General features: G+C 29.1%; 2 protein-coding genes and 1 long non-coding RNA gene across 3 annotated transcripts; 1 reads left to right on the top strand and 2 right to left on the bottom strand.

The window, feature by feature from the left end:
* Positions 1-3,547: 3,547 nt before the first annotated feature.
* Positions 3,548-15,549, bottom strand: LOC111028479. The gene is made up of 11 exons (XM_022307134.1): positions 14,816-15,549; positions 13,105-13,691; positions 11,600-11,822; positions 11,129-11,348; positions 10,798-11,049; positions 9,429-9,579; positions 6,284-6,539; positions 5,075-5,664; positions 4,399-4,624; positions 4,083-4,302; positions 3,548-3,969 (listed from the first exon to the last, which is right to left on the bottom strand). Exons 1-11 carry the CDS (start codon positions 15,048-15,050, stop codon positions 3,696-3,698), a joined length of 3,234 nt encoding a protein of 1,077 aa, XP_022162826.1. The 5' UTR covers positions 15,051-15,549; the 3' UTR covers positions 3,548-3,695.
* LOC111028485 lies at positions 6,601-9,977 on the top strand. The gene is made up of 3 exons (XR_002603906.1): positions 6,601-7,104; positions 8,541-8,641; positions 9,222-9,977. It is a non-coding gene; the product is annotated as an uncharacterized LOC111028485 (long non-coding RNA).
* Positions 15,550-17,596: 2,047 nt separating the features above from the next.
* On the bottom strand, positions 17,597-25,907 carry LOC111028477 (UDP-glucuronosyltransferase 2C1-like). The gene is made up of 5 exons (XM_022307133.1): positions 25,509-25,907; positions 20,819-21,405; positions 18,426-18,648; positions 17,949-18,168; positions 17,597-17,869 (listed from the first exon to the last, which is right to left on the bottom strand). Exons 1-5 carry the CDS (start codon positions 25,897-25,899, stop codon positions 17,617-17,619), a joined length of 1,674 nt encoding a protein of 557 aa, XP_022162825.1. The 5' UTR covers positions 25,900-25,907; the 3' UTR covers positions 17,597-17,616.
* Between the last annotated feature and the right edge of the window lie 1,966 nt (positions 25,908-27,873).

Consider the following 27,873-nt stretch of genomic DNA (forward strand, 5'->3'; position numbering starts at 1 on the left):
CCGATGTGCACGATTTCTATTCTGACCAGCATGCAAGCTGTTTTGTTTTTTGACACTTTGGACGCATTTACGTTGGACGCCACGTAAGACGTAAGGATATATACCTAGAGAGCTTTAATAATTTAATTAAGACTCTCTAGGTATACTTTTATATTATAAGGTCTATGGTTTGTACTTTGTATTGACCTATGTACAGTGCTCGATAAGCCCGGATTAAGACATTTTGAGGCCCCTGTACTGGCTGTACTCATTAATCCTCTATACTTATTTACATACATTTTTTCTTTTTCTTTTGTTTTTCTTTTTGAAGAATCACTTTCAAAATGTCCTTTCATTTTTAAAATATGAAAAAAGAATGAAAGATCCAAAAATTAACTCATTAAACGATTACGCATTCATTTAACAAGATTCAAAATGAATAACGATAACAGAAGACGACAAATTTGTTGTAACGTGTTGTGTTGTTGTGTATACAAAATTAGCTTTTACCCGTTTGATTGATGGGCGATAGCCGACGGTAAGCGATTACTGAAAATGCGTGTAGGTAAATAGATTTATTAATTGACTTTTTAGTCCGTGGATTTCATTATTTAAAATTACGGTCGGTCAATGTATTCTGGGTAAAACAAATTGAATTTACGATAGGCAGCGGTACCGCAAGTGTGTCAGGCTTAACTAATGATCGAATGCAATTAACTTACACGCAAAAAAAAGTTTATCAACATCATTACGGCTCCTTATGGTAAATAAAAGACGGTCAAAGCATGGAAATTATAGATTTACTAGAACATAGCGAAATATTTTTCTATTTTTACCAGCTACAAGTTGTATGGTCGAAAGACCATTTAATACTTTACGATGTGTTAATAAACTTGGTTTAGGTGTACGAAGGGTGGAAACAAGATGGCTATTATATAAAGTAAGATGATATTGTAAAGTTTATAAGTCCGAGTGTCAGAGAACTTGGGTCAAAAATATTATATTGTCTTATAATCGTTAACACTTCCCCGGCGATCCCAATACGACAATATTTGTCCAACACGGTCAAGATAATATTTGGCAGCATGTGTGGCATGTCTCTTGGTCTTGATTGCAAACGTCATAAAATGTTTAAAGAAAGTTTATTTAATTTTAATTTAAAAAAAATAGGACATCAGTTTTTAAAAGCATTACATCAACTATGCTTTCATAAGTGTAGCACTGTAACGGCCTCTTCGTACAAACGCCGAATTGACTATTGTCAATCAGTACAATTTTAAAGTATTTTAAAGTTTAACTGTGAAATTATTCTATATTAAAGAAACTAAAATACTCAGATCAACGCAAACATTTTGCAAGTGTTTGGAAAATACGATTTTAGTTTATATTTTTAAGTCCAAAAATATTGCTCAATCAGAATTATTCTAAGTACAATTTATAATTTAAAAAGCAGGACTGGTTCGTTCAAGCTTTAATCATGTCTATTCCTGAACTAAAATCCCTGATAAACTGAACAATAAAAACAGCACTAGAAAACAACTAGAATCGTTGTTCTCGAGGTGGCGTATATGCAATAACTAGTGCTGGGATTTATATGCAAAATATATATATTTCACTATACCAGTATTCCACGAATCACGATGAATTAATTACTGCAAGTGATAAACTCGTTTCACAAGTTTCTGATAAATGAGCTAGGTGTATTTGATTTAACATATTGTTTTAACTATTTTGTCATAAATACATGTTTTTACATAATATTTCACAATTATTCAAATTTTATCACATATTTAGACCTCATGGCTTATAGTATAATAGGTCTATGGTTTTAATTGTGTTTCCTTCAGATTTTAAAGTGATTAAAAGCTTATCACAAGTAAACCAATAGTTTACGTCGTTTACGACTAGTGTAGTATATTAGTATAATACTATAATAGTATAATATAATATTATCATCGGGTCAGCGATGTCGACTGGGAGTATTTTTGACGTGGCTATACCTACGGGTTCTGCGCTGACAAACGATCGCGACATTCAACGTATTCTACTATAGTGCAAAATATTATATTTTCCAATTATTTCTATGAACGATTTTATTTGCTCATAATATATCAGATGGCTTATCATAGTGTACACTGTACTTAGATTAACAAATTGCATTATATAATGAACGAGCGAACACTAGTTTTAATGGATATGGTACTGTTCACGCATGTACACGTATCACGTGTGTTTAAGTGCATTATCGGTTGAGAGTTTCTAGTGTCTACACAGTTGCTAAAATTATATTAGATTATTATTACAATTATTATTGTTATTATGTTGGGCAACAGCATAATATTAGAATATACATATGAGTTAAACGATGTTGGAATAATTTAAAATAAAATAAAACGAAATTTAAATAACATAAAATATGTATTGGTAACTTTCGTTACATTGGTAGTTTCAATCTTTGGTATCCAAATTGTCATAAGATCAGTACTGGGCCATATACATGGCATACTGGTTTGCTTTTGTGAGGCCCTTGTTATTGCAGGTGATTGGACATTTACTGGATTTCAGTGGATGGTCCATTCTTTGTTCTTCATCTCGCATATAGCGCTAATGAATCTTTTAGTATCTAGCCCCAATTTTTTTAATTAGCTTTGAATCGTCATGTTATTATTTCAATAATATTTAAATCTTTAGTCAGTGTCATATACTAATGATGTATCGATTTATTCGTATTGATATGTACACATGATTATATGTATTGTCGTATATATATTGATACTTCTTTTGTGTTTCTATACTAATATCTTTCTATTCGTACACAATTCCCTCTTATCTTATACTCTGCGTCTTTACATGTTTTTTTGGATATCTGTATAGATGTGTAGTAAATTTAATACATTACAAAGGTGAAATTTGGTTACATAACCAAAGTACCTATAAGTTATCTGAACGTCAGAGCACTTAATATAAGTAATATTGTTGCCTTGATGTCTTTATGTTGTTAGTTGCTTATTTTTTTCTATATATCAATAGAAGAGATTTAAAAAAATCATCATTGTACAATTGTACATGAAGTAATTCAAAAGTTATAAATGGTTTTTTTTCGTTTTAAGCGTAAATTTGGAGTTGGGCTTGTGACATATCTTTTTACTATCAGTTATTGTATTCCATATAATTCTATTTCTTACCAAAAGATAATAGACATAATATACATATTTTACGGTTTACTAATTTGACATAGATAATTCATAAAATATAAAATAATAATTGTTTCGTACGTTGTACAATAAAATAAAATTTTTGATCAAAAAACCTAATGGAGTTAATTAGGTATTTTATTAGTTACCTCTTACTGAAAACAGTCATAAATAAAATTAATTATCACAAAAATGAAATTGTTATATTTTAAAGGTCTTATATACCTAATAATAATATATGATAAATAATATATGAAACCCGTGAACTGCTAACTTTCAAGAAATCATAAAATAGATACAATCCTGAATATTTTGATTTTTGGTGCATAATAATATTGACTGTTATGCGCGTCTTATTGTAATTTATAGCTATATTACTTATATATTTACTAAACGTGTAAGTATTAAATTCAAAATTGTTAAGTACCAGAACAATAAAACTGTGGGTTTACACGTTAATGTAATATTGTAAATTGTAATCAATAATGGTATATTTTATACCTACCAATATTCAAATTGTATTTATTTTTTCTTTAAAGAATTGAAATCTTTAGTTTTCATAGTATATTTAAACAGCATTGCTATTAAAAACATACTAATAGCAGTTGTGCTAATAATTACGAGACAAATGTCTGCTAGGAAATATTGATTATAATTCAGTACAACACTACTACTCGTAAGATGATTAGCTCCACCGTGACGGAGAACATATTCAATCCAATAAACCGCTCGATCCATTGGTCTAAGATGGGAGTCTTTAAATATTTTACTTCGTATCCTCGAGTTTTCTTTATACCTTAAATACATCATACATATCATTATCTATATATCTATATGCATTGTATGTACCTATAACCTATCTACTTAAATATAATATTGTAAGCGTAGGTATATTTAAATTATATTTACTTTGGGTTTGTGAGAACTTCATCAATGGCAGAGAGCATTGATTTTTCATTCAAATCAATATGATCTACCATTTTCCCGATGCCATTGCGTTCAGCTAACCTCATGTTCATGTGTTGGTCACCAAAGAAAGGAATACCAACGATTGGCAAAGCGTTGTAGGTAGCCTCCTCTAGACTGTGTACACCTCCGTGTGTGATGAACAGTCGAACGTTTGGATGACCTATTCAATAGGTACGGATAGGTATATTAGTACGTTAAATTTTAGATTTTAAATGTCTAGATTTGGTATAAATACTAAATAGATAGATATAGGTACCTAAAATATCGGGTTGTGGAAACCAATCGCTAACCATTACGTGATCGGGCAATTGTGTAGGCAGATTCTTTGAATCCCATTTCCACATTACTTTTTGTTTCAGTTTCTTTAAAACGTTTATAAAAACTTCTATGGTCGAATTTGGTAACTTAGACGGATCCACAATAGTACCAAAACTAAAGTATATTACTCCATGCTCTGCAGAATCAACGAACTCCAAAAATTTCTGCGAAAAAAATAAATTTTTAACTAGATACCTAATATACTGTACAGTGTACAAGAACATGTGTGATTATTAGGGCTAGATTTTATATGCGATAAAAAATTGTCATACTAATAAAAAATAAAAATAATTTATAGGTTATCCTATCGGCCGGTTGTCTAACTAAGAAAATATTAAATAGTAAATTTACGACAATTTGACAAATAAATTAATAAGTATAAACATCCATTAACTAAATACCAGTTAAAATGCTTATGATTTTCGAAAATTTAATTATGTAATTATATGCATTATGTTCAAATTATAAAAAGAATAAGTTGTTCGATATAATCGAGAATAATTAAAATCGTGGCATATCTGACAACCAATTAATATGGACTCAAGGGAGAAAAATGCAAAAGAATATAAATTCTAGCCCTAGTGATAATCGTAATAATACCAAAATGTCCGTACTCCAATTAATGGCTTAGGTTCGTTTACGTGAAGTCCTGCAATTTCGATTGTACCCGGCAGATAGGGTCTTGTTACACCGATACTGTAATGCGCATTGAGTAATGTCACTGACACGTTTCTTAACATATCTTCAATGGGAGGCCTAGATTCATGACCTTTATATTTAAAATATTTCTCCATAGTATCTTTTTGTAAAGGTAAATAATAATAATCTTCCAAAAATAATTGATAAATTCCAATGACAGTGTTTTTGAACCGTTCAATAAAAGACATTTGATCTGTTGCTCCAGTTCGCTGATCAAGTATGTATGAAAATGTGGACGGTTCACCAATCCATTTACTATTGGAAGGCCACAACGTCGAAACTCCTAAATTAATAACTGGTACTTTGTACTTATGACCTAATGTGATTGAGTATTCTTGGCAAAATGAGAAAACCATAACTAAATCGAATTCGTAATCCTGGGATAGAATGAAATTTTGCATTTCTGGTTTGGGAATGATTTTTTTAGCTAAAAAAGTAGACATTTTCCACAAACTAGGCACAACTGTTAAAAATCCATGACTGGCCAATTCCATCGGGTCAACACCTATGACAAAAAATGCATAATCCTATATTAATATAGGATTATCCATAATATCTTCATATCACCTATATTAAAACTATTTTTAATGAACATAGTGTAACAGAAAGACCTGACAAATGACCAATGAAAAATGCAGAATGTATACCTACTATAGTTAAGGGTATGAAAAAAAAGTATGGAAATTATATGGATAGTAAATAATTTAATGTTTATTTGATGTCTAAATATTCCCAAAAAGAATATTTTGAAAAACGTTAATACGTTTTGAATTAATTTACCGGAAAAAAAAAATATTGATGTTTAAAATTTTTTTTTAAAACAAACTATTTAACTCAAATGAACATTTACTATCAACGTTATTCTAAAAATTAGATTTGGAAATTAGCTATTTTCATTTTTTCAAACATTTATATAAAATAAAAAAAAATTGTTATCAGTATTAAAAAATAAAAATAAAAATGTTTATTCTGTACTTGTAGCTCAAGCGTCCATAAAGTATGTATAAAAACATATCGTTTAAAACAAAAGTTATTTAATTTGTTAGGTCATTCTGTTACACCTTGTAGGTATATATATATCTTACACGTTTTATGCTATTTGTTATTATTAATAAATTAATTACCTTTTAAAATATTTTCATCTATTGAAATTGGAATGTCTGTGTAGTTAGGCTGTGGTGTCTTCAGTGGAAACGTGCTGACTACGGTAAGATTATGCCCTCTACTAGCGAGCTCTTTGAATAATGGTTGAAAACCTCTGAAGTGACTTTTAAACGGCATTGGTGCAAAAACGAGTATATTTGCACTTTGTGAAGCAGTGAATAGTGTAAGGAATTTAAAAATCCACACGATAAAGTTATAATTATTCATTTTAACTGTGTGAATAATTCAGACTAATTTATGTCGAACTGCTATTTGTTTCAAAAATGTTTACCTTTTATCAAACAGAATTAATGTTATAGTTATAATTTATATTAAATGTAGCAGATTGGAAGATTAGATTTGTAACTATTATAATTGTATAAGTTTAATATAACATACAAATAAAATTTATAAAAATTGTTTTGGATTCATATTTTTAATTTTTTAGTTAAAGAAAAAATTAAATAACTATACATTACTTATATATTTTATTTTTATTTTTGTTTGGTGAACAGTGAGCGACGTAAAATAAAAAAACTGATTGGCAATTGTTGTGTATCAATACCTAGTGTCAAGTAAACTTATAACCATATCAACTAGTATACCTACTATAAACTTTTAACCATATCAAAAAAGTTTATTGTCATTGTAATTTAACTTTCTGTTTTTTTACATAATTTTTTCAGTTCATATTAATTATGCTTAATTGATGACATGACATAACAATTGATAGTGAGCAGTAAAGGCTAAAGAAACCTAGGTTCTAAAGTGGAGGTACTTTAGAATAATGGTTATTAACTAGGTAGGTACACTATTATATAATACAATATATATAGTTACACCTATTACTGATCATCATTAATAAGAGTAAAATATTAATCTTAAATAATAGCTTTAGAGTTAAAATTGTATCATTAGAAAATAGCATCAAATATTATTTTTTACTGTTTTTTAAACTAACAGTATAATATGTATTACGCACTAAATAATAAACCTAAATTATAATTAATACTGAATGGGCTGGCGCATGCTGCTCAAGAGAAACATAAATACATTTTAAATACTTTTTTATTTCAAAATACATCAGCTGTGGACTGTGGTACCTAATAGACTCTAGCAATCTAATGCGTTAATGCGTAAATGTATGATAATACAATAAAATATTTAATAATATAATAAATCAAATAGGTATAGAGTATTAAAATTTAAAAGTTATTAAATTGGAAAAAACAAATAGTTTTTAATAATATAGAATCAAGTATCGTAATCGTGCAATTCTTAAAGCTTACTATGATTCTTACCGTGTACTGTGTACTGTGTAGTTGGCATATTAAAACCATGCAAAATATTTAATTATAATCTTGAAGTAGGTAATTACATGTGCAATATAATTTCAAATATTGAGAATCAAGTAAAAATAATTTATAACGTTGCTAGTAGGTATACACATACACATTGCATACACCTTGTTTAGATACTAAAATATGTTACGTGATTTTGTGTGTAGAATTGTTAACCTGTTACGAAAACTCAAGGTTCAATAATTTGGAAGTAGGCATCACTATACTTGGTAAAAATAGTAATAGGAGGTGGAAACTGGAAAGAACACAGTATGATGTTGGTAACAAAAATTAATGTGCCTATATGCAAATCGATCTGGTTATACCAATATTATCTTACCTTCTGTCTACGGGAAGCCTTCATAACTTGAACTTCAAAACCTAGCCAACGGTAGACCACTCGTGTACAGCATCAACCAACTGAAAACTATATAAGTATCCATCATAAATCGCTTAACGATTTACTTCATATTTTGATGTCAAACTATTAAAATAAAAATGATTTACCATAATATAAACCATACAATTACCTAATATGTAAAACGGATCATCATGCATTTCGATAATTGTCATACAAATTAGTAGTTACCAAAGAGAGTTCTAAACCTATTATACCTACCAATATTAATTATAAGTATAATTTAATAAAACATCAACTAATATTGAAAGGGTTATTTCAAATTTTCAATAATAGTTAGTTGGGTTCTTATGGATATATTATTAATAATATATTTAATGTACGGAAATATTCAAATACATACTCTTAAGAGGATGCTACCCACGCGTTTGTTGTCTCTGTCTTACCAACTCACGACATAGAACGTTTTCGTTCACTAGTTTGAATAGTGTGTCGTTAGTTTTGATATTAGAGTGAATTTAAATATTATCAAATTTTTAGGTATGCACATTATCTATGCCTGAGTGCCAGTGGATTTACAATATTTTCATTTTCAAGCAAGATATTGTCATACAAGCCACAAGGACATAATAGGTGGCATGGTAAGAGATACTGAATTATGTAAATAATAAAGCACATACAATTTAGATGTGGCTGAACAGAGTAACTGTACATCTTCATTCTTCATTGCACACTTTTTTCTTAAAACAATTTTTATATTTATTCAGTAAAGGAAATAACTACTGTCCTATATTTTGAATAGTTCAATTTAATTACAACGTCAACAACTAATTTTCATTCAAAGGTTGTTTGTTCGTGAGATACAGTTATTATTATATTAGTTTAATCTTACTATTAGTGTACGGTAGGTAAGTATAGGTTAAACAAATTGTTGCCAAAAGAAAATCGATATTATCATTTAAATAGGTACCTATTATTATTTATTGCATGTAATATGATTAACTGACAGCTGATACCTAGATATAGTAGCTGTTATTAATTTATACTTATTGGATATTTAGATGCGAATTTTATGTACTTTAAAATGTAATAATATAGGTTATCTTTAATGAGTGCTTGGATGTTAGCCCTTAACATGGCCTTACATCATTAAATAATTATAAACTAATACTAAACTAATATAAAATAAATCTGTTGTAATTTCTGTTTTCGGGGATGTAGTTATGCGCCTCGGCGACAACACCCAAAGCACTTAAGCACTGGAGAACCGCCCGCTTGACTCCCTTCCATGCGGTGGTAAACCACGATCGCCGGCGAGTGACTTGCATCTTAAATGAATTCACTTCCTGGTCCAACCGTCCTACTTGCAGATTCCCGGAACTATTCCTCATCTCAGGTCCCTTGGCTGAATCCATCTTCAGTCTTCACTTCTTCAAGTAACGCAGTGGAATCGCCGTCCGGAACTTCCTTGATAATCTGCGGCAACGCTGTCTCGTTACCATCACCGGACGTCATAGGTTCTAGTTCATTGTCATCGTCCTGGATGATCTGCTGTAATGTTGTCTGCACGTCCTCGTCACTACCGGACGTCAGGTTACAAATACACGTTAACGGTATTTACGGTAATACAATTGATAATAAATATTTAAAAAGATAATCACAATCTCCAAAGTGAAGCCAATTCATAGTGTAACAATAACATTTAAAACAACTCAGGATAGTTTATCATTTACTTCAAGTAAACATAAAGTTGACCAGGAAGAGTTTACATATTTCCTTTGGGTAAACATAATATTGAACCGGGAGAGTTTACCATCGGAAAAGTTTACAAGTTTTAAAAATCAGGAGAGTTTACCACCGCCCAAATTATTATAATTATTAGTCATTGATTTTGACACGTATTCTAATTTACAATTTAATTAGGTATTTTTTCAATTGAACACACAATAACAAAATATCCTTTAAATCTTATAAGATATATAATTGTATGTATGACTATTACTATTACTACTCTAATAAAAAGTAACAGTCAATTTTAATTTATGAAATAATTACTGACACTGAGATAAAAGTATAATATTATACTACAGACTACAGTTGCTACTGATTAGGACATTCGCATTGAATATACTAATCACAAAAGACTATGCGAAGTATAATATTTAAAATGTTTATATGAAATATTAAATTTAATATTATTAACTTTTAAATATTAGGTAATGTTGTAATCCTAAGTATTCACATAAAAAATAAAAATGTATTCATAAAATTTTAAATACTATTACAAACCACTAAAAAAAAATTGAATAGTTCAAAGTGGGACGCAATTCGTGCTATACCTTTATTTAAAGAGAAGTGTGAGACGCAATTCATGAGCAACGCATTATGCAGATGTAACATGTAAACTAACATATGACAATGTATTATACATGTAGTATGTAATATGTACAATGCACTTAATTTCACAAAGACAAAGATTTTTGTCTAATCAACTACAAAAACATTTTCATTGGCTGTGAGCTGTATTGAGCTGAAACGTTTCATCTACATATTATATTTAAGACAATATTTTAGATATAAATAATATAATATATTTAGCTAATTTTTATAATTTTATTATAGCAAAGCTTAGTACTTGTATTTTTCAATTTACGTCTAATGTCTCTACCACTACAGTCTGTTTGAAATTCATTGAATCCTTTCCTTTTCAACGACTTGTGTCAATGTGGCAAGATATATCATTAAGTTAAGTGATTGAGGTTAAAAAATCAAAATAATTATTTGCAGTGTAATCTTTTAAAAGAGTTTAGATGTAATTTTTGCAATACATAAATAGGATAACCAAATTATACATAAAATTGGTATTAGTAAAAGAAATACTATGTCAAACAAAAAATACTGCATATCATTTAATCCCACGGAGTCACCTTTAAGATGTCCGGCTCCTCCATTCCGAATGACGTATTCGACCCAGTACACAGCTCGTTCTAAAGGTTTCATCGGTTCATCCCTGTAGACACAACTCTGGATTTCCGCATTCTTTTTAAACCTAATTCAAGAATATTCAAATTTGTTGTAGGTACTTATATGCAGTGTGGTACAATATATGATAAATTAATTGTACTTACTTTGGATTCGATAATACTTCATTGATGGCATTCCCAAATGATTCTTCCGTAATTTTAAAAAAATCTACTAGTTTACCATAGCCTTTACTTTCTATAAACTTCATGTTTAAATGCTGATCACCAAAAAATGGTATAGCTACTACAGGTTTTGCGTGATAAACGGTTTCCTCTAAACTATGTGAACCCCCGTGAGTTATGAAAAGTCTGACATTTGGATGTGCTGTAAAGTATACATAAGTGTAAAGTGTTATTATGAATCATGTTATCATGAATGGTATTTTATATTGGTAGAGCAAGAGCATCTTTAGAACATAATTCAGGGAATTTAAAGTTGGAAAAGACCATTGTTTACAAAATTATAAACAATAAATGAAAAGTTAATATAAGTAAATCAAACAAAAAAAAGATTGATCGGATCACTCCCCTCAAATACGTTCCAAAGTCGCAGCGTAGGTACTGACATATATTTACCTAAAATATCACTTTGAGGAAACCACGAACCAGTCATAACATTTTGAGGTAACTTTACACTAGCATTTGGTGTCCATTTTAGTATTACTTTTTGTTTTAATTTTTCAATAGTGCCCAGAAAAATATTCAATTTTTCTTTTGGTAAATGATTTAAGTTAATCACAGAACCAAAACTGAAATAAACTACTCCATGCTCTGCTGAATCTACAAAAGTTTGAAGATCCTAAAAAAAAAAATAAAACAACACATTATGTATACATTGTTTTTTTTAAGAAGATGAAATATTTTATTTTGATAGGAGCCTAGATGCTAGACTGTACAGAATAATTATGTACACTGTTTTTATTTTATCAGCGAATAGCTTCAAACATTCAAAAACAACTATTTAGGTATACAAAATAATATCACATCACATCATAATACGAGTAAATATCAGGTATATGCTATTCTCTTGTTTTTATTATTTTATCTACTAGATGGGTATAATCCGACTTCACACAGTAAAAAATGAACAAATATTAAATATAGCGTTATATTGGTGTGTCTTGGTTTTAGTGTACTTCAGTTCAGCCTCTGGTATATATTGAATGCTAAGGTATATCTATTTTCTACCTTTCTGACATCTCTTAGAACAATCTTGTTTTATGTATACTGTAAAATATGTCAAGTCCCCGGCATCCATAATTTAAGCTGTATCTTGATCAGTCAGCCAGGAAAAAATCGATTACGTATATATGTAGATTAAGGGTTATCAATAGTTGAAGACGACAAATTAATTTTTTTATAAATACATTTTTAAAAAAATGTTTAATAATAATAAACAATATTTCTACTGGTTATATTATTAACATAGTACCTATATTTGTATTTAACCAATGACAACCCTACAAATAAAAATGAAAATAATAATATGTAAATAATATTATAGTAATTTTATGAGCTAAAAATTTATGGTCGAAGAGTTATCCTTTCGCTACTTATATGGGTTGAAAAAGTAAGCTATACAAACAGTAAACACCCTTGAAGTCTCAAAAAAAGTATCGAAATATTTTTTGTTGAATAAAGTCCATAGTTGTTGAGTCTATTAATTACAGACCGACAGACAAACAAACATTTGTATATAGATAAGGTTGATTGCTATATGATAATTCACATACTAAATAAAATGTAGTTAGTAATAGTACCTACCTAATATTATATAATTTATTTTTAATTTAATTTTAGTTTAATCATTATTTAACAATATTAAATTAATACAAATCTAGGAGTATTTAAATTAATAATATTGTCACTTCCATATGGATCGTTTAAATAAAAGTTCAGTATTATTTAAAATGTGTTGGCAATAAAATGTAGAGTTGAATTAATCAAAAATTTACAAACCTACACATATAATGCCACAAATGTGACTTTTCCCATATGCCCACAAAGTTAGGACTTACGTAGATATCGAATACTACAGTATGTAGTACCTACAATAGGTATACTAAATAAGCCATACATACCCCAGACAGGGACTTGGACTCTTTGATGTGCATACCACCTATATCAATAACACCTGGGAGATATGGTCTGGAAACACCGATCACATGATGAGAGTTGACTAGTGTTAAGGACACATTATTCAACATATCTTCAAGTGAAGGCCTGGATTCCCACCCTTTGTATGTGAAGTGTGTATCCATTACTTCCTTAATTTTAGGTAAATACAAATAATTTTCTACATACAGCTGCAACACTCCAGTAATGGTGTTTTTTAAACGTTGCGTGAAACTCATATCACTTGTTGTTTCCAAAAGAATATTTGGTATGTACGAGAATGTGGAAGGGACGTGTATCCATTTGCTAATACTGCTCCAGAGTATGGCTGGGACCAGATTAATAACTGGTGCGTTGAATTTATGGCCTAAGGCCACAGTATATTCTTGACAACACGACTCTATTATAACTAAATCGAACGAGTTGGAATTCATTTCGAGGAAATCTACCATTGATTTATGAGCCAAGACTTTCGTAAATGTTACGCCAACTGTCCATACCCACAGAGCCGATGCCACAAAGTTCTTGCCCATCATTTCCAAAACATTTCTTTCTAAAACAAATCAGTTATACATAGTATTATCGCAGAGGCGTCATTTCAATTTTTTGAAAGGTATGCTAATAACTAGTCAGTCTAATATATATTGTACTATGGAGTTATTATAAACAATTTTTCAAGTAATTATTCAAATTTGATCTTCATAGTTTTCATTTAACAATCTAATGTATTATTAATATCGTATACCTAATAATACTAAGTATTAATACTGCCTTCAATATTCTAAAAATTTAAAATCCACAAAATTTTCTTTTCATAGCTAATATTAAAAAATAGAAGATTCCTTACGATTCCTGTAACAAAAACAAAGTTTAATGGAAATTTACGCTGTTTATAGCTATAAGGTATTTTCAATTTGTATAAATTGTTTTTTTAAATGATCAAATCTGATTATTTATAAATGGACATAGGTAACATCTTTCGAAAATCTTTCAGAATCGTTTTTTCATATCTACCTGCTACCTGTGCGATGATTTATAATTGAATTCAAATATAAGATATCCTTTATAATGAATAATGTCATACTTGACAACTACTATAGGTACAGTGGAGCGGAACTGGTTTTTTTATTGTTATAATTGTTTAACCTTGTTACTCTTTTGAATGGCAACATCCATTTTTAATTTCACATGCCAAAGAAGAATATTATTCTGAGTATTTTTCAGATGAAACGTACCTATTTTGTCTACAAATATTGTTTTTAACGACTTAAATTTAAAATTATGTAAGAGAAATATTTTTAAAAACGTTAGTACTGTAAATCAAAAATAATGAGTGTCTCACGTTAAATGTATCACCTGGTAGGTTTATATTATACAGGTAGCATTAAAGGTATTAATAGGTATTTTTTTTTTTTAATGTTCTCCCTTCGTGTTATAAAAATAAGGTAAAATAAGGGAAAATGCCAATACTTACCTATTATGAATAATCAGGAAAAAATAGAATATTTATTCTAGACATGTAACTATTTTATATCGAATTAGGATTCAAATATATGTTGTACAAGGGAGTCCAAAAATTAGTTATATGCAAGTCGTGAGTCTGCAGGGTCTATTTTGATATATCTTTCTTATATTATATTATATGACATGCTTTTATTATTATAACGGTTAACAAACCATGTCCTTTGGAAATAAATGGTCCTATTTCCGTGTAGTTGGCAATCTGACGATTTTCAGGGTAAGAAGTCACTACGGTTACATTGTGTCCTCTACGTGACAGCTCTTCGAACAACGGTTGAAATCCACGAAAATGGCTTCTAAACGGCATCGGCATAAACACTAAAATGTTTGACGCATTTGCGACGGCGATCGCTGCACACACAATTGTACAAAAAAACATGCTTGGCAACATTTTGTACGTAAAAATGCAAAAACGTAATAACTTTTAATGAGTATTATTATATTATTATAAAATTTCATGTACGATTAATGGAAGGAAAATTTTTGATTTTTTTTTATATAGGTACCTATAATAGTAAAATACATACTACAGGTCACCGGTTGCATAAAACATTTGCCATCTATGATCAATTTGTTATTAGTAGTGTGTTACATATTGTATGTATAATATAATTTAAAGAATATGAATATAATATGTTATCTCGAGTACGAGATAATAAATAATGTGCTACTGCCTACGATCGTCGTGACATCGAATATGATTTCCCCCACCTGCCTCCATGTTAAACTGAAATTATGTTTGTCCTTATCTGGGCCGCGCCCGTCATAATTTTCAGGAATAATTTAATTTTGTAACTACTGCCTAAAGGCCTTAAGTATACGGTCTATATGCTACTGCCAGTTAGACCGTATATTTTGTTTTATATAATAATAAATTGAAATTTGATACAATTTTAAAAATGTCACAAAAAAAAAGATCAACTGGCAATAAAAGCCCCATGTCAGCGTATGAAACAAATTACTAAAAAACAACATTAAATATTAAAGAGTCATAATAATTTTGATTTGTATCAAAAAAGGAGTGGTCCACAAATCTCTAGCTAACTTACGAATATGTAAGTAGGTAAGAACTTTCCTTAATTTACATTGTTTTTGTGTAAGGTACTTATACTTATACTTATCTTCTCTAACGTTGTTTTATACATACTACAAATATTTACTTTTTGTACAATGTACTTACTAGATTTGTTTTTAAAAATACTAGAACATTATTTGAATACTAGATGGTTTATAATAGTAAATTGTTTAAATTATAATAACATTGTTTTTTTACAATTGTAGATTCAGTGTCGCCTGACACTCCAAAGGGCCATAATAAGTTTTTAAGTAGCCCCATAATGAACGACTTTGGGGGCCCTATAAAAAAAATTGTTCCTAGAAATTACTTATGGTTAAATATTTTAATACATACTTTGCAAAGTCCCTACTCCTGATATAGTAAATAGACCTGGAACACACCAAACAAATAAAAAATTTACGAGACCCACCGAAAAAAAAATGGAGGTGTCTAGGCAGCATATGCTGCACAGCAGCCATGGCCTGGCCAACACTGATTGTAGTAGGTAGGTACTAAGGGATGAGCATGATACTCAAAAATCATTATCGCCATGATAGGTACTTGGCTTTGGAGTATTAGGATACTAGATACTCGATACTTACATTTTAAGTATTTAGATACTCGATACATTTAAATAAAATTAATCACGGTTTTTTTAGAAATGTTATTTATACACATTAGGAATATTTTTTATAAGTTTATAAAGACTACAAAATTTAGTAACTTCATAGTAATAACTAATAATAATATTGTATATTTCTACAACACAATGATTGGCGTACATAATTGTTTAGCAACCTATAGTCTTAAACTACTGAAATCAATAAATAATTACTTAATTATCAAACTAGCAGATATTAGTATTATAATTTATAATTATATTGCTATTATAATATTGTTATAACTTATAATACTACTATACAAAAAAATTGATATTAAATTATATCAATAAAAATAAATTGTCTGTCTTAACATATAAACTTTTAAAAATTAAACGCAGCTGGTAATACAAATTAATGTTTTTTTTTTCATTTTTGTAGTATGTGTAGAATCTATATTGTTTTATATCAGCCACCATGTATAAGTCCACTTTCCACTATGTTTTATAAAAAATACTGATTTACATATTATACAAAATACTTTTTCGACTTTAGTAGCGTCTCTTAAAAAAGAAAATTCTGATTTAAAATTTGGAGTGAAAATCCACCTTCTTTCTTGGCATTTTAAAAACAAATAGGCAGATACGAAAAATGTATATTTTTATAAAATTGTACTTATTATTATTATTTATACCACACCACGACGACTTCCCCATAACTATTACTGTCGTGTACAAATAATAATGAAAAATAAAATATATTTAAAATATTTTACATACACAAAATATTAATAATTATGGATATTATAAAATAAAAAGGTAATTAATGTAATATAGTCTGCTACACTCACACATTTGACCACTTGATCGGTAAGATTGTAAATAGCACAACGTTATACGTTGCTGACAACAAAAAAAAATTCTAAAAAAATCCAAAAAAATCACTAATGAGTACTTACCTTATAAGATTCTAATATTCTATTGAATAATGTCATACAAAATATCGAAAGTAAAACGATTTTAATATAACATAAATCATAAGTTTTAAATATACAGGACTAACAAAATGCGTCTCGTATAACTTTCGCCGGGAAAACAGGACAATCCAGTATATACGGAACGTATACTTTCATTGGTCACCCAACTACCCTAGCGTCTATACCACTAGGGTGATAGGTTACAAAATCCGTTTGGAATTTTTTCTATCCGATCCGTTTCTATGACTCATGTCTTATAACAAATGATCACGTTACATTAACGTAAATGATTGAGATTCAAAATAATTATGTGCAGTGTTGTCTTTTAATATAGTTTGGATGTAATTTTTGCAATAAATAAATAGGATAACCAAATTATACATAAAATTGGTATTAGTAAAAGAAATACTATGTCAAACAAAAAATACTGCATATCATTTAATCCCACGGAGTCACCTTGAAGATGTCCAGCTCCTCCATTCCGAATAACGTATTCTACCCAGTACACAGCTCGGTCTAAAGGTTTCATCGGTTGATCTCTGTAGACACGACTCTGGATTTCCGCATTCTTTTTAAACCTAATTCAAGAATATTCAAATTTGTTGTAGGTACTCATATGCAGTGTGGTACAATATATGATAAATTAATTGTACTTACTTTGGATTCGATAATACTTCATTGATGGCATTCCCAAATGATTCTTCCGTAATTTTAAAAAAATCTACTAGTTTACCATAGCCTTTTCTTTCTACTAATTTCATGTTTAAATGCTGATCACCAAAAAATGGTATAGCAACTACAGGTTTTGCGTGATAAACAGTTTCCTCTAAACTATGTAATCCTCCGTGAGTTATGAAAAGTCTGACATTTGGGTGAGCTGTATAGTATGCATAAATGTTTCAATATTTGGAAATACAATACTAGTACTTTGCATGAGGTATTTTATCTTGGTAGAGCAAGAGCATCTTTAGAACATAATTCAGGGAATTTAAAGTTGGAAAATACCATTGCTTACAAAATTATAAACAATAAATAAAAAGTTAATATAAGTAAATCAAACAAAAAAAAGATTGATCGGATCACTCCCCTCAAATACGTTCCAAAGTCGCAGCGTAGGTACTGACATATATTTACCTAAAATATCACTTTGAGGAAACCACGAACCAGACATAACATTTTGAGGTAACTTTACACTAGCATTTGGTGTCCATTTTAGTATTACTTTTTGTTTTAATTTTTCAATAGTGCCCAGAAAAATATTCAATTTTTCTTTTGGTAAGTGATTTAAGTTAATCACAGAACCAAAACTGAAATAAACTACTCCGTGCTCTGCTGAATCTACGAAAGTTTGAAGATCCTAAAACAAAAAATAATACAACACATTATGTATACATTGTTTCTTTTAAGAAGATGAAATATTTTATTTTGATATGAGCCTAGATGGTAGACTGTACAGATTTATTTACATTGTTTTTATTTTATTAGCGAATAGCTTCAAACATTCAAAAATAACTATATGGGTATACAAAATAATATCACATCACAATACGAGTAAGTATCAGGTATAAGCTATTCTCTTGTTTTGATTTTATTATCTACTAGCTGCAGTGTACTCTGACGAATCCATGTACAAATTAACCAAACTGAAAACCAATGACGAATGTCTAAAAAAGGCGAAATATGAATATATACGAAAACTAGTAGATGAATATGAAGTAACCATATTGTCATTACAGAAAGGAAAACCCATGTTGCTCCTGTGTAAGAGCGTTATAGGTATTCAAATCCAATTTCAGAAAGTTCAAGGATTCCAATCAACACCTATACAATAAATATGGACTATGTATTTACATCAAGTCAGAAATTACACAGTTAAGTAGGGTTCTAGTATCATTGTAGAGAATCCCAGTAAACATAAGTATAACTTTGTATGAATACACGTAGAAATTATTCGTTTAATAATGGTGTACTATAAGTTAAAATAGGTTGATTTTACGTTGATCGTATGGGGATTATTGGTTAGTTGAACTTACGTCGATATGTAGATAAGTATTAACGTATAATTTACAATAAATTATGTTATTTAGTATTATATCAGTACGAATGTCTACCTTATTTAGTTTTTAGCTAGTGGATAGTTCACTATACATTTAAGAAACATTGACAATAAATATAAAATATGAAATGTTTATTGTTTCTTGAAATAAACAAAACACTAAGTATTATTAGAAATCTACAGGTAGATTATGCTCAACTGCATTAATAAATTCATTAATTATACGAAGAATCTAAATATGTTTGAAAAATATTCTATTGACAGGTTTCTAGATTAACTAAATATTAATTGCATAATATATTAGTAGGTAAAATATCAATAAGTTCTGCTCTAAATATATACTAACCTTACACAAAATATATCCATTCTATTAAAAAATATTAAATATTTTCTAAAAAATATCCACTGCATACTCTAAATATATACTACATTTATACGAAAAATATCTATCGTATATTCTAAATGTATATGAAGCTTATACGTAATATATCAAAAAAACGACATAATACTTACGCAGAATAGACGTTGATTAAACATGTACAACTAACAGATACTAAACGTTGAATATTCGTTAAATAGTTATCTTTTGACCCCATATTATACCACAATTATATTTTTTAACAACCAGACATCTGCGTGTATTATACGTTAGTTCGTAAATGATAAACGAATATTTAACGTATAAAATACGTAAAAATGTTTACTGGGATACAGTCACAGTAGCACTGAATATAAATAAAGTCAATATATACAACACCTACAAACCATCAAACACGCATTGGGAAGGAAACTCTCGTCTTTGGTTGAAAACACTAAGTTTGTCCTGGTTACAGCCTTCGGTGGACTTAAATAGCCATAACATCACTTGAGAGCATCATAGAAGTGGGGAACTGGAGAGGTTCTTAAGGAAAAACTACCTATCAGGTTGGAGTGATGAATCAAAAAAACTCTACATAGAGTATACTAGCGTACTAGTATACTGTCTATCAAACTGTTGAGAATGGAAAATAGATATAGAATATTGATGATGTATACTTCATATTAATATAGATAATATTAAGAACCTAATGGCTACATAATCCTTACTAAATAATATTTATTGTGTAAGCAGTTATAGTTATGAACCTACATATAATAATACAATTTATTTTGAATTTAAATTTGATTTATACACTATTTGACAATATTAAACAAGTAATAATAATATAGAACATTCGAATTAATAATAAAGTTGTTTACACGGATCAACAAAAGTTCAGTATTTTTTAAAAATGTCATAGCAATTATTTTTAATTGAATTGATCAAAAATTAATATACATCTATATAATTCTACAAATGTGACCGGCCCCATAAGGCCATATAGTTGGGACTTGGGAGCCAAGGAGAAAAATAATAAAAAGAATGCAAACAATATATGTAGCATGTATTGTATTGTACCTACATAAGCTATACTAAATAAGCTATACATACCCCAGACAGGGACTTGGACTCTTTGATGTGCATACCACCTACATCAATAACACCTGGAAGATATGGTCTGGATACACCAACCGCATGATGAGCGTTGACTAGTGTTAAGGACACATTATTCAACATATCTTCAAGTGAAGGCCTGGATTCCCACCCTTTGTATGTGAAGTGTGTATCCATTACCTCCTTCATTCTAGGTAAATACAAATAATTTTCTACATACAGCTGCAACACTCCAGTAATGGTGTTTTTTAAACGTTGCGTGAAACTCATATCACTTGTTGTTTCCAAAAGAATGTTTGGTATGTACGAGAATGTGGAAGGGACGTGTATCCATTTGCTAATACTGCTCCAGAGCATGGCTGGGACCAGATTAATAACTGGTGCGTTGAATTTGTGGCCCAAGACCACAGTATATTCTTGACAGCACGATTCTATTATAACTAAATCGAATGAGTCGGAATTCGTTTGGAGGAAGTCTACCATTGATTTATGTTTCAAGACTTCAGTTAATATTTCGCCGAGTTTCCATACCGACAAAGCCGACGTCACAAAGTTCTTGTGCATCATTTCCGTAACATTTCTTTCTAAAACAAATCAGTTATACATACATATCATGACTGTTATTGAAGAGCTTTGTGCAAGAACCAGACAAGTCCAGTTTTCGTCAAAAAGTCAGTAATTAGTATCGGAAAATCAAATATGAGCTAAATTTAATATTGGTATTATACTTATAACAGACTATTGTTTTTTATTAATTTGTACCACAATATTTTCACAAACTGTATCAAAAAATGTATTCAATTCGTTAGCAATATCAGCAATAGCTGTCACTATTTTATTTTCAAAATCAAAATTTGAAGAAATATTTATCTTTTATTATTGTCTACTTAATTAAATATATTCCAAACCTTTTTAACCGCCCGCACACAAATTTCTCTCTTCGCTGATGATACAATCATCTTCACGGAATCACGCAACATCGAAGCAATAACTACAAATCTGCAAGATCACTTAAATACCCTCTCACACTGGTGTCAAAACTGGAGGATCCAAATCAACGCCTCGAAGAGCATAGTAGTCATTTTTAGTCAACGTCGCTATATTACTCCCCCACAACTAAAATTTGACAGTGAAAATATACCATGGCAACCAACGGTTAGGTTAATACCTAGGTTTAACTCTTGACAAACGACTCACGTGGCGGCCCCACATTTCATCCAAAGTCCAGCAAACATACCAGCGCATCTCAATGCTTTATCCTATCCTGAACAAAAATTCAACAATACAAAAAATTGCTGTCTCCTAATTTTAAACAAATTATACGCCCAATTCTTCTCTACGCTTACCCGATATGGAATAATTGTGCATCCTCGCACATCAAAAAAATGCAAATTGTCCAAAACAAAGACCTCAAAATAATTGCAAATGCCCCATGGTTTGTCAGAAATGCAAATCTCCACAAAGACTTTCAAATCCAAGAAATCCAAGATCATATTAAAACATTAGCAAAAAATGTTATATTTACAGCCTATTGACTTATATATATTTTTAGAGAAATATATAGCGCTTTAGCGCATTTAATATCTTTTGTTAATTGGTTTCTATATTTTGTGTACTTAATTTTAAGATCAGAACTATTGAAAGGTTGTTTTTTAATTTATTAAATACGTTTACATCTTATTGAGATTACTATACCGTATATTTTATCCATTTCTTAATTTTTATTTTAGATTTAGGTAAGCCTGTATGACATAAGTTCCAAATGTACAAAAATTACATATCATTATATCATTTTCGCCAAAAATTGTAGAACATAAGCGCCCATCTAATTTTTTTTTCCTGTTATACCCAACGTTGTCATACGCATAAAACGTCAAATGCCAAAAGTATACATCATTTTCATAAATCATTTAATTTTTTCAATTTTTTCAAAAATTTTCAATAATATACATATAAATAAAATTAAGGTAGATTAGTTGATTTTTTTTAAATGTTTTAATAATATACATACAAATAATTAATAAATATAATTTTAATAAATTGGTTGATTTCTACGAATACGTAGATTAAGATTAAACGTTTGGAGTTTTTGAACGATATAGTTCTAAATTTTATATCTGTTGGATCAACCTAACCTACCTAGGACTTTGGCGCTTTCATACGATGCGATTTTAGTGCTTTCGTACGATAAGGCCTTTTTTTTCTTATATCATTTTGGCACTTATGTCTTCCACCGACCTATACCTTTTAGATTCTGAGTGGAACGATGAATGTATTGATTTTACAATGATGTGTTTTTTTTTTATTTATTTATTTTTTTATTTTTTTTTGTGTCTGTCGTCACCTTTTTAGGACAGTAAAACTGCTTCGATTTTCTTTAACAGCAACTTTTCTGATTGGAAAGTGAATCTAGTTGGTACTTTGGGAGTCAAAAGTAAAAATTTCCCAGTAGTTTTCAAAAGCGACGTGAAAAACAAAAGAAAAATTAAGGAAAAACGGGAATTTTTACGCAAAATCGATTTTGGTTTTTAGTGCAACTCTAAAACAAATGGCCGTAGATATATGAAATTTTCACAGGTTGTTTATATTTGCATTTTCTATACACGGTAAAATTTTGAAAATAATTTGACTCTTTTTGAACTGTCTACGGACATTGTCAGTTTTCAATTTTTTTAATTTTTTTTTTCTATAAATATCAATAAAATTTTATTTGTTGGTTAAAAAGACTTGAAAATTTAATACAAGGCTCCTAGTATATTGTTTCAAAAATAGATGAAAAAAATTAAAAATCCTTAGTCACAGTTTTTTTTTATAAGCATTTAAAGTTCAAATATTGACAAAATACGTAAAAACGACGAAAATTCGGAAATTATTTTAAGTTAGAAATTCATAAAAAATTTTGTTTTTAAATCTAAGATTTTAAAATTTAATACAAGATTCCTCATAAATTTGTCTACCTTTATCAAAAAAAAAATTTTTAGAAGAAAGTCAAATTAAATTTTTATGAGCGTTTGAAATTCATATTTTTATTTTTTACAACATTTGATATTCACTCGATTTCTCATGTAACGATTTTCTGTTTTTGTTGTAATTGAAAAACGAATGGCTGTAGATACTTGAAAATTTCACTGAATGTTGATATTAGCATTTTCTAAACACGATACAATTTTGAAAACAATTTGACTCTTTTTGAGATGTTTACGGACATTGTCAATTTTCAATTTTCTTAGTTTTTTTTCTATAAATACCAATAAAATTTTATTTGTTGGGTGAAAAAGCTTGAAAATTTAATACAAGGCTCCTGATATATTTTTACAATAGCAATTGTAAAATATTTAAAATACATAGGCACAATTTTTTTTTATAAGCATTTAAAATTCGAATTTTGACTTAGATATATTGGTATTAATATGTCTTAAACCAACACTGACATACCGTCTCCACTCAGAATCGTTTTTCTTATACAATGATATTGTATCATTGAATTCAAATTTAATTCCATCCATTATACAGTGACCCACTTGTAACCTACTGTACAGCAGAGCGACATCCACTTACCCGCTTTTTGTTAGTTTACACCTTTTTATATAATTTTCTATCTAAGAAAAATAATTTTAAATTGCAGTATTTACATATTTTGTCGAAGTTAACATTAACCCGATTTTCATTATTATGAATGTTGTAAGTTTACCAAAAAAATATAGTCGATCGATCGATTTTCATCAATAAAATATTATTGCTCTGTATATTAAAACCATTTTTAAAGATATAATTGTACTATAATGATGAGTTGTACTATTTTCATAAACATAGGTACTTACCCCATTATATAATATATAATGAAAATCAATTACATTTTTTTTTTAAATGACGTGATCAAGACAATTTAAGACCCTTTTATATAATTTACTCTAATGTCTTCATTATTAATGTAGGATTAAAATACGTAATAACTCAGAATATTTTGGTATCTAAATTTATTTATATCTATTTTATTTAAATCAATATTTATATATTATATCACCACAGAATATATACCAATTAGTTTTAGCAATACCATCCAAAAAAGTCTTGCCATGTTTGCTCCCATGTGTATTTATGATTGTAACATTCAGCAACTTCTATAGTTTTTGTTGTTTTGAGTTAGCTGGTCGTTATTGAATTCCTTGGAGTTACCAAAATTGATATGAATTTTTATCTTTGAAACGGGACTTCATATTCTTGAATTAATCTTTAACTGGTTTTGAATAAAATCGTACAACTATTCTTTCATCACTATTTTTACGTGGTTTACTATTGCAGGAATATTCATATTCCAACGCAGAATATTATTAAGGGTATTTTTATCTATAAAAATCAAATTTCGGACAACTAGCTTATTAGTTATAACTTTATAAGCATTTAAAGTTTCGATGAGAGGAGTAGTGGGCCATCATTTTGCGAGGTATTTTGGTACCATCCATTGTACTACTCCACTCCACTCATCATCTATATTTCAAAAAATTATAACTCATAAGTCATAAACTAATAATACTCTGCTTTGGAAAATGAATTGCGCGATGTCATTCAAAGGATTAAAAACTTTTAAAATGATAATGATAAAAAAAATGGTAAAAAATATAATTATTTTCTAATATCTTTCTTATGTTGCATATATGACATGCTTATATTTTAACAGTTAACAAACCATGTCCTTTGGAAATAAATGGTCCTATTTCCGTGTAGTTGGCAATCTGACGATTTTCAGGGTAAGAAGTCACTACGGTTACATTGTGTCCTCTACGTGACAGCTCTTCGAACAATGGTTGAAATCCACGAAAATGGCTTCTAAACGGCATCGGCATAAACACTAAAATGTTTGACGCCTTTGCGACGGCGATTGCAGCACACACAATTGTACACAAAAACATGCTTGGCAACATTTTGTATTTAAAAAGGCAAAAATGTAATAATTTTAACCGAGTATTATTATTTATTATATTAGTATAAAATAGTACGATTAGTGGAAGGAAAATTTTTGATTTTTTTGATGTAGTTACTAAGTGCCTTTCACGGGTACTACAGGTTGCACGTTGCATAACACATTTGCCATCTATGATCTATTTGTTATCATTAATATGTTATATATATTTTATGTATATATATATATATATATATATATATATATAATAATTTAAATAAGATGATATCTCAACTACGAAATAATAATAATATAATGTATACATTAATGTTCTGTAACATATAAATATGACTGTAACGATTCGATATACAGATGGGCAGAAAAATAAATAATTATGAAATGGTTCACAATTCAAATTTATAATAGGTTTTAGGTAGACCTATAACCTATGTACACTATATAAAGTGAGGCTCGTTCAATTATAATATTTTATCTTCGTCAGAACTTCATATTTTATCGCTGTAGGGTTCAGGACTTAAGTAACAATATTGCATTAAAATTGAAAATACATTCTCACATACAGAGTGATTTATTAAGCACCATTCTCTTTCCAGTTTTTTACTCCAGTGAGGAATTTATTTAAATTTCGATATTTTTACCTACATTAAGACCACATTTCAAATCCTTAAGATTTTTTGTACTATTTAAGGAGAACTTGTGGTGATAAAAACTTCTTTTTTGAAAATTAGATCAGGCACGTAGCTAAAATTAAGCAATTATTGGAGCCTAATTATCGTGAACATTTACTCCACCCCACCCACCACTAGGCATTAATCTAGTACAAAATTTTTTTTTTTATTGTTTACAACATAATTTTACATTCTGGGTAGAACGATAATGAAGCTATTTTCCATTCAAATTTGAAAGTCTGCTCATTAATGAGTTGAACTACGACGATTAGCGATTTCCATAGATCTCAGATATTATAATATGATAAATCTATGAACGTTGTACTCAGTATGTAATCATATTTTCCTTTTTATGGCTTCATCGTATTTAGTAAATAATAATATACGATATTGGGTTTTCGAAGAATAATTTATGTGTTCGCAAAGTTCACCAAAAATATAAGTTCGTTCACGTTCATTGAAAAAATGAATACCTCCACTTGGTTCATTTAATTTTTGTAATTTTTTTAGTATAAGAATTTTATATTTTTAATAATATTTTAAACATATATTTGTCAAATGGTATTTGGTAAAGACATTGAGTGTCATAAAAATATAGTTCACGTTCACGTTCAAATTGAAAAAAAAAGTGACGTTCGTAATTCGTATATCGTTCACTTAATATGAACGTGAACGTATGAACATGCGTTTATGAACTACGTTCTTACCAAACACTGAATTTATTGTATTGAATTAAGTACTTAGATACAGACAGGTTTTAAATTCAAAATTAACAATTTTGATTTCAATTTCACATATCAATTTTTTTTTATTTAAATTTAAAATGATTATTGAATATTGATATTAGATTTTGAATCATTTTTCTGTTTTTAGATTTAAAATTCTAATTTATAACTATATAATAGTGTTATAGAGGTCACACACATTTTGCAATGATCTCGACAACGTGATACAGCACTTACACGGTCACAAAACCACACACGTTATGTTAGCCAACCCGGCTATAATAGGTACGGGACCGCGTTACAAAAAACACAATATATTGTCATATTAACATACCTCTGTCGATTTCGATGTAAGCGGTGGCGATTTTACACACGATATGCATCGCCTGGAAAAAGTATATAGCCGAATACGAACCGGCAGCACAACTTAACGGCCAACTGGTAGGTATACACTATGCATCGTTCGTGCATCTGCCATCAAAGTTTGGGACTTTGGGTAGTCGCGTTTTGAATTGTGCACAACCACTTTCTCCCGGCGAATGGAACATACTTGCGATGAGCTAAAATTTAATTATGATGGACAATATTGAACATCGCACAGAACAAAATTCTACACTCTACATTTATATTTAAAATTGTTTTACCTTCTACTCGATGTCGGTAGTTGGCACGTCATGGTATTTTTTAATTTCAATAAAATGTCTATGGTATAGACATTTGAAACATTTAATATTTTCA

The sequence above is a fragment of the Myzus persicae genome, unplaced genomic scaffold, assembly GCF_001856785.1.
Source record: "Myzus persicae strain clone G006 unplaced genomic scaffold, MPER_G0061.0, whole genome shotgun sequence".
NCBI lineage: Eukaryota > Metazoa > Arthropoda > Insecta > Hemiptera > Aphididae > Myzus > Myzus persicae.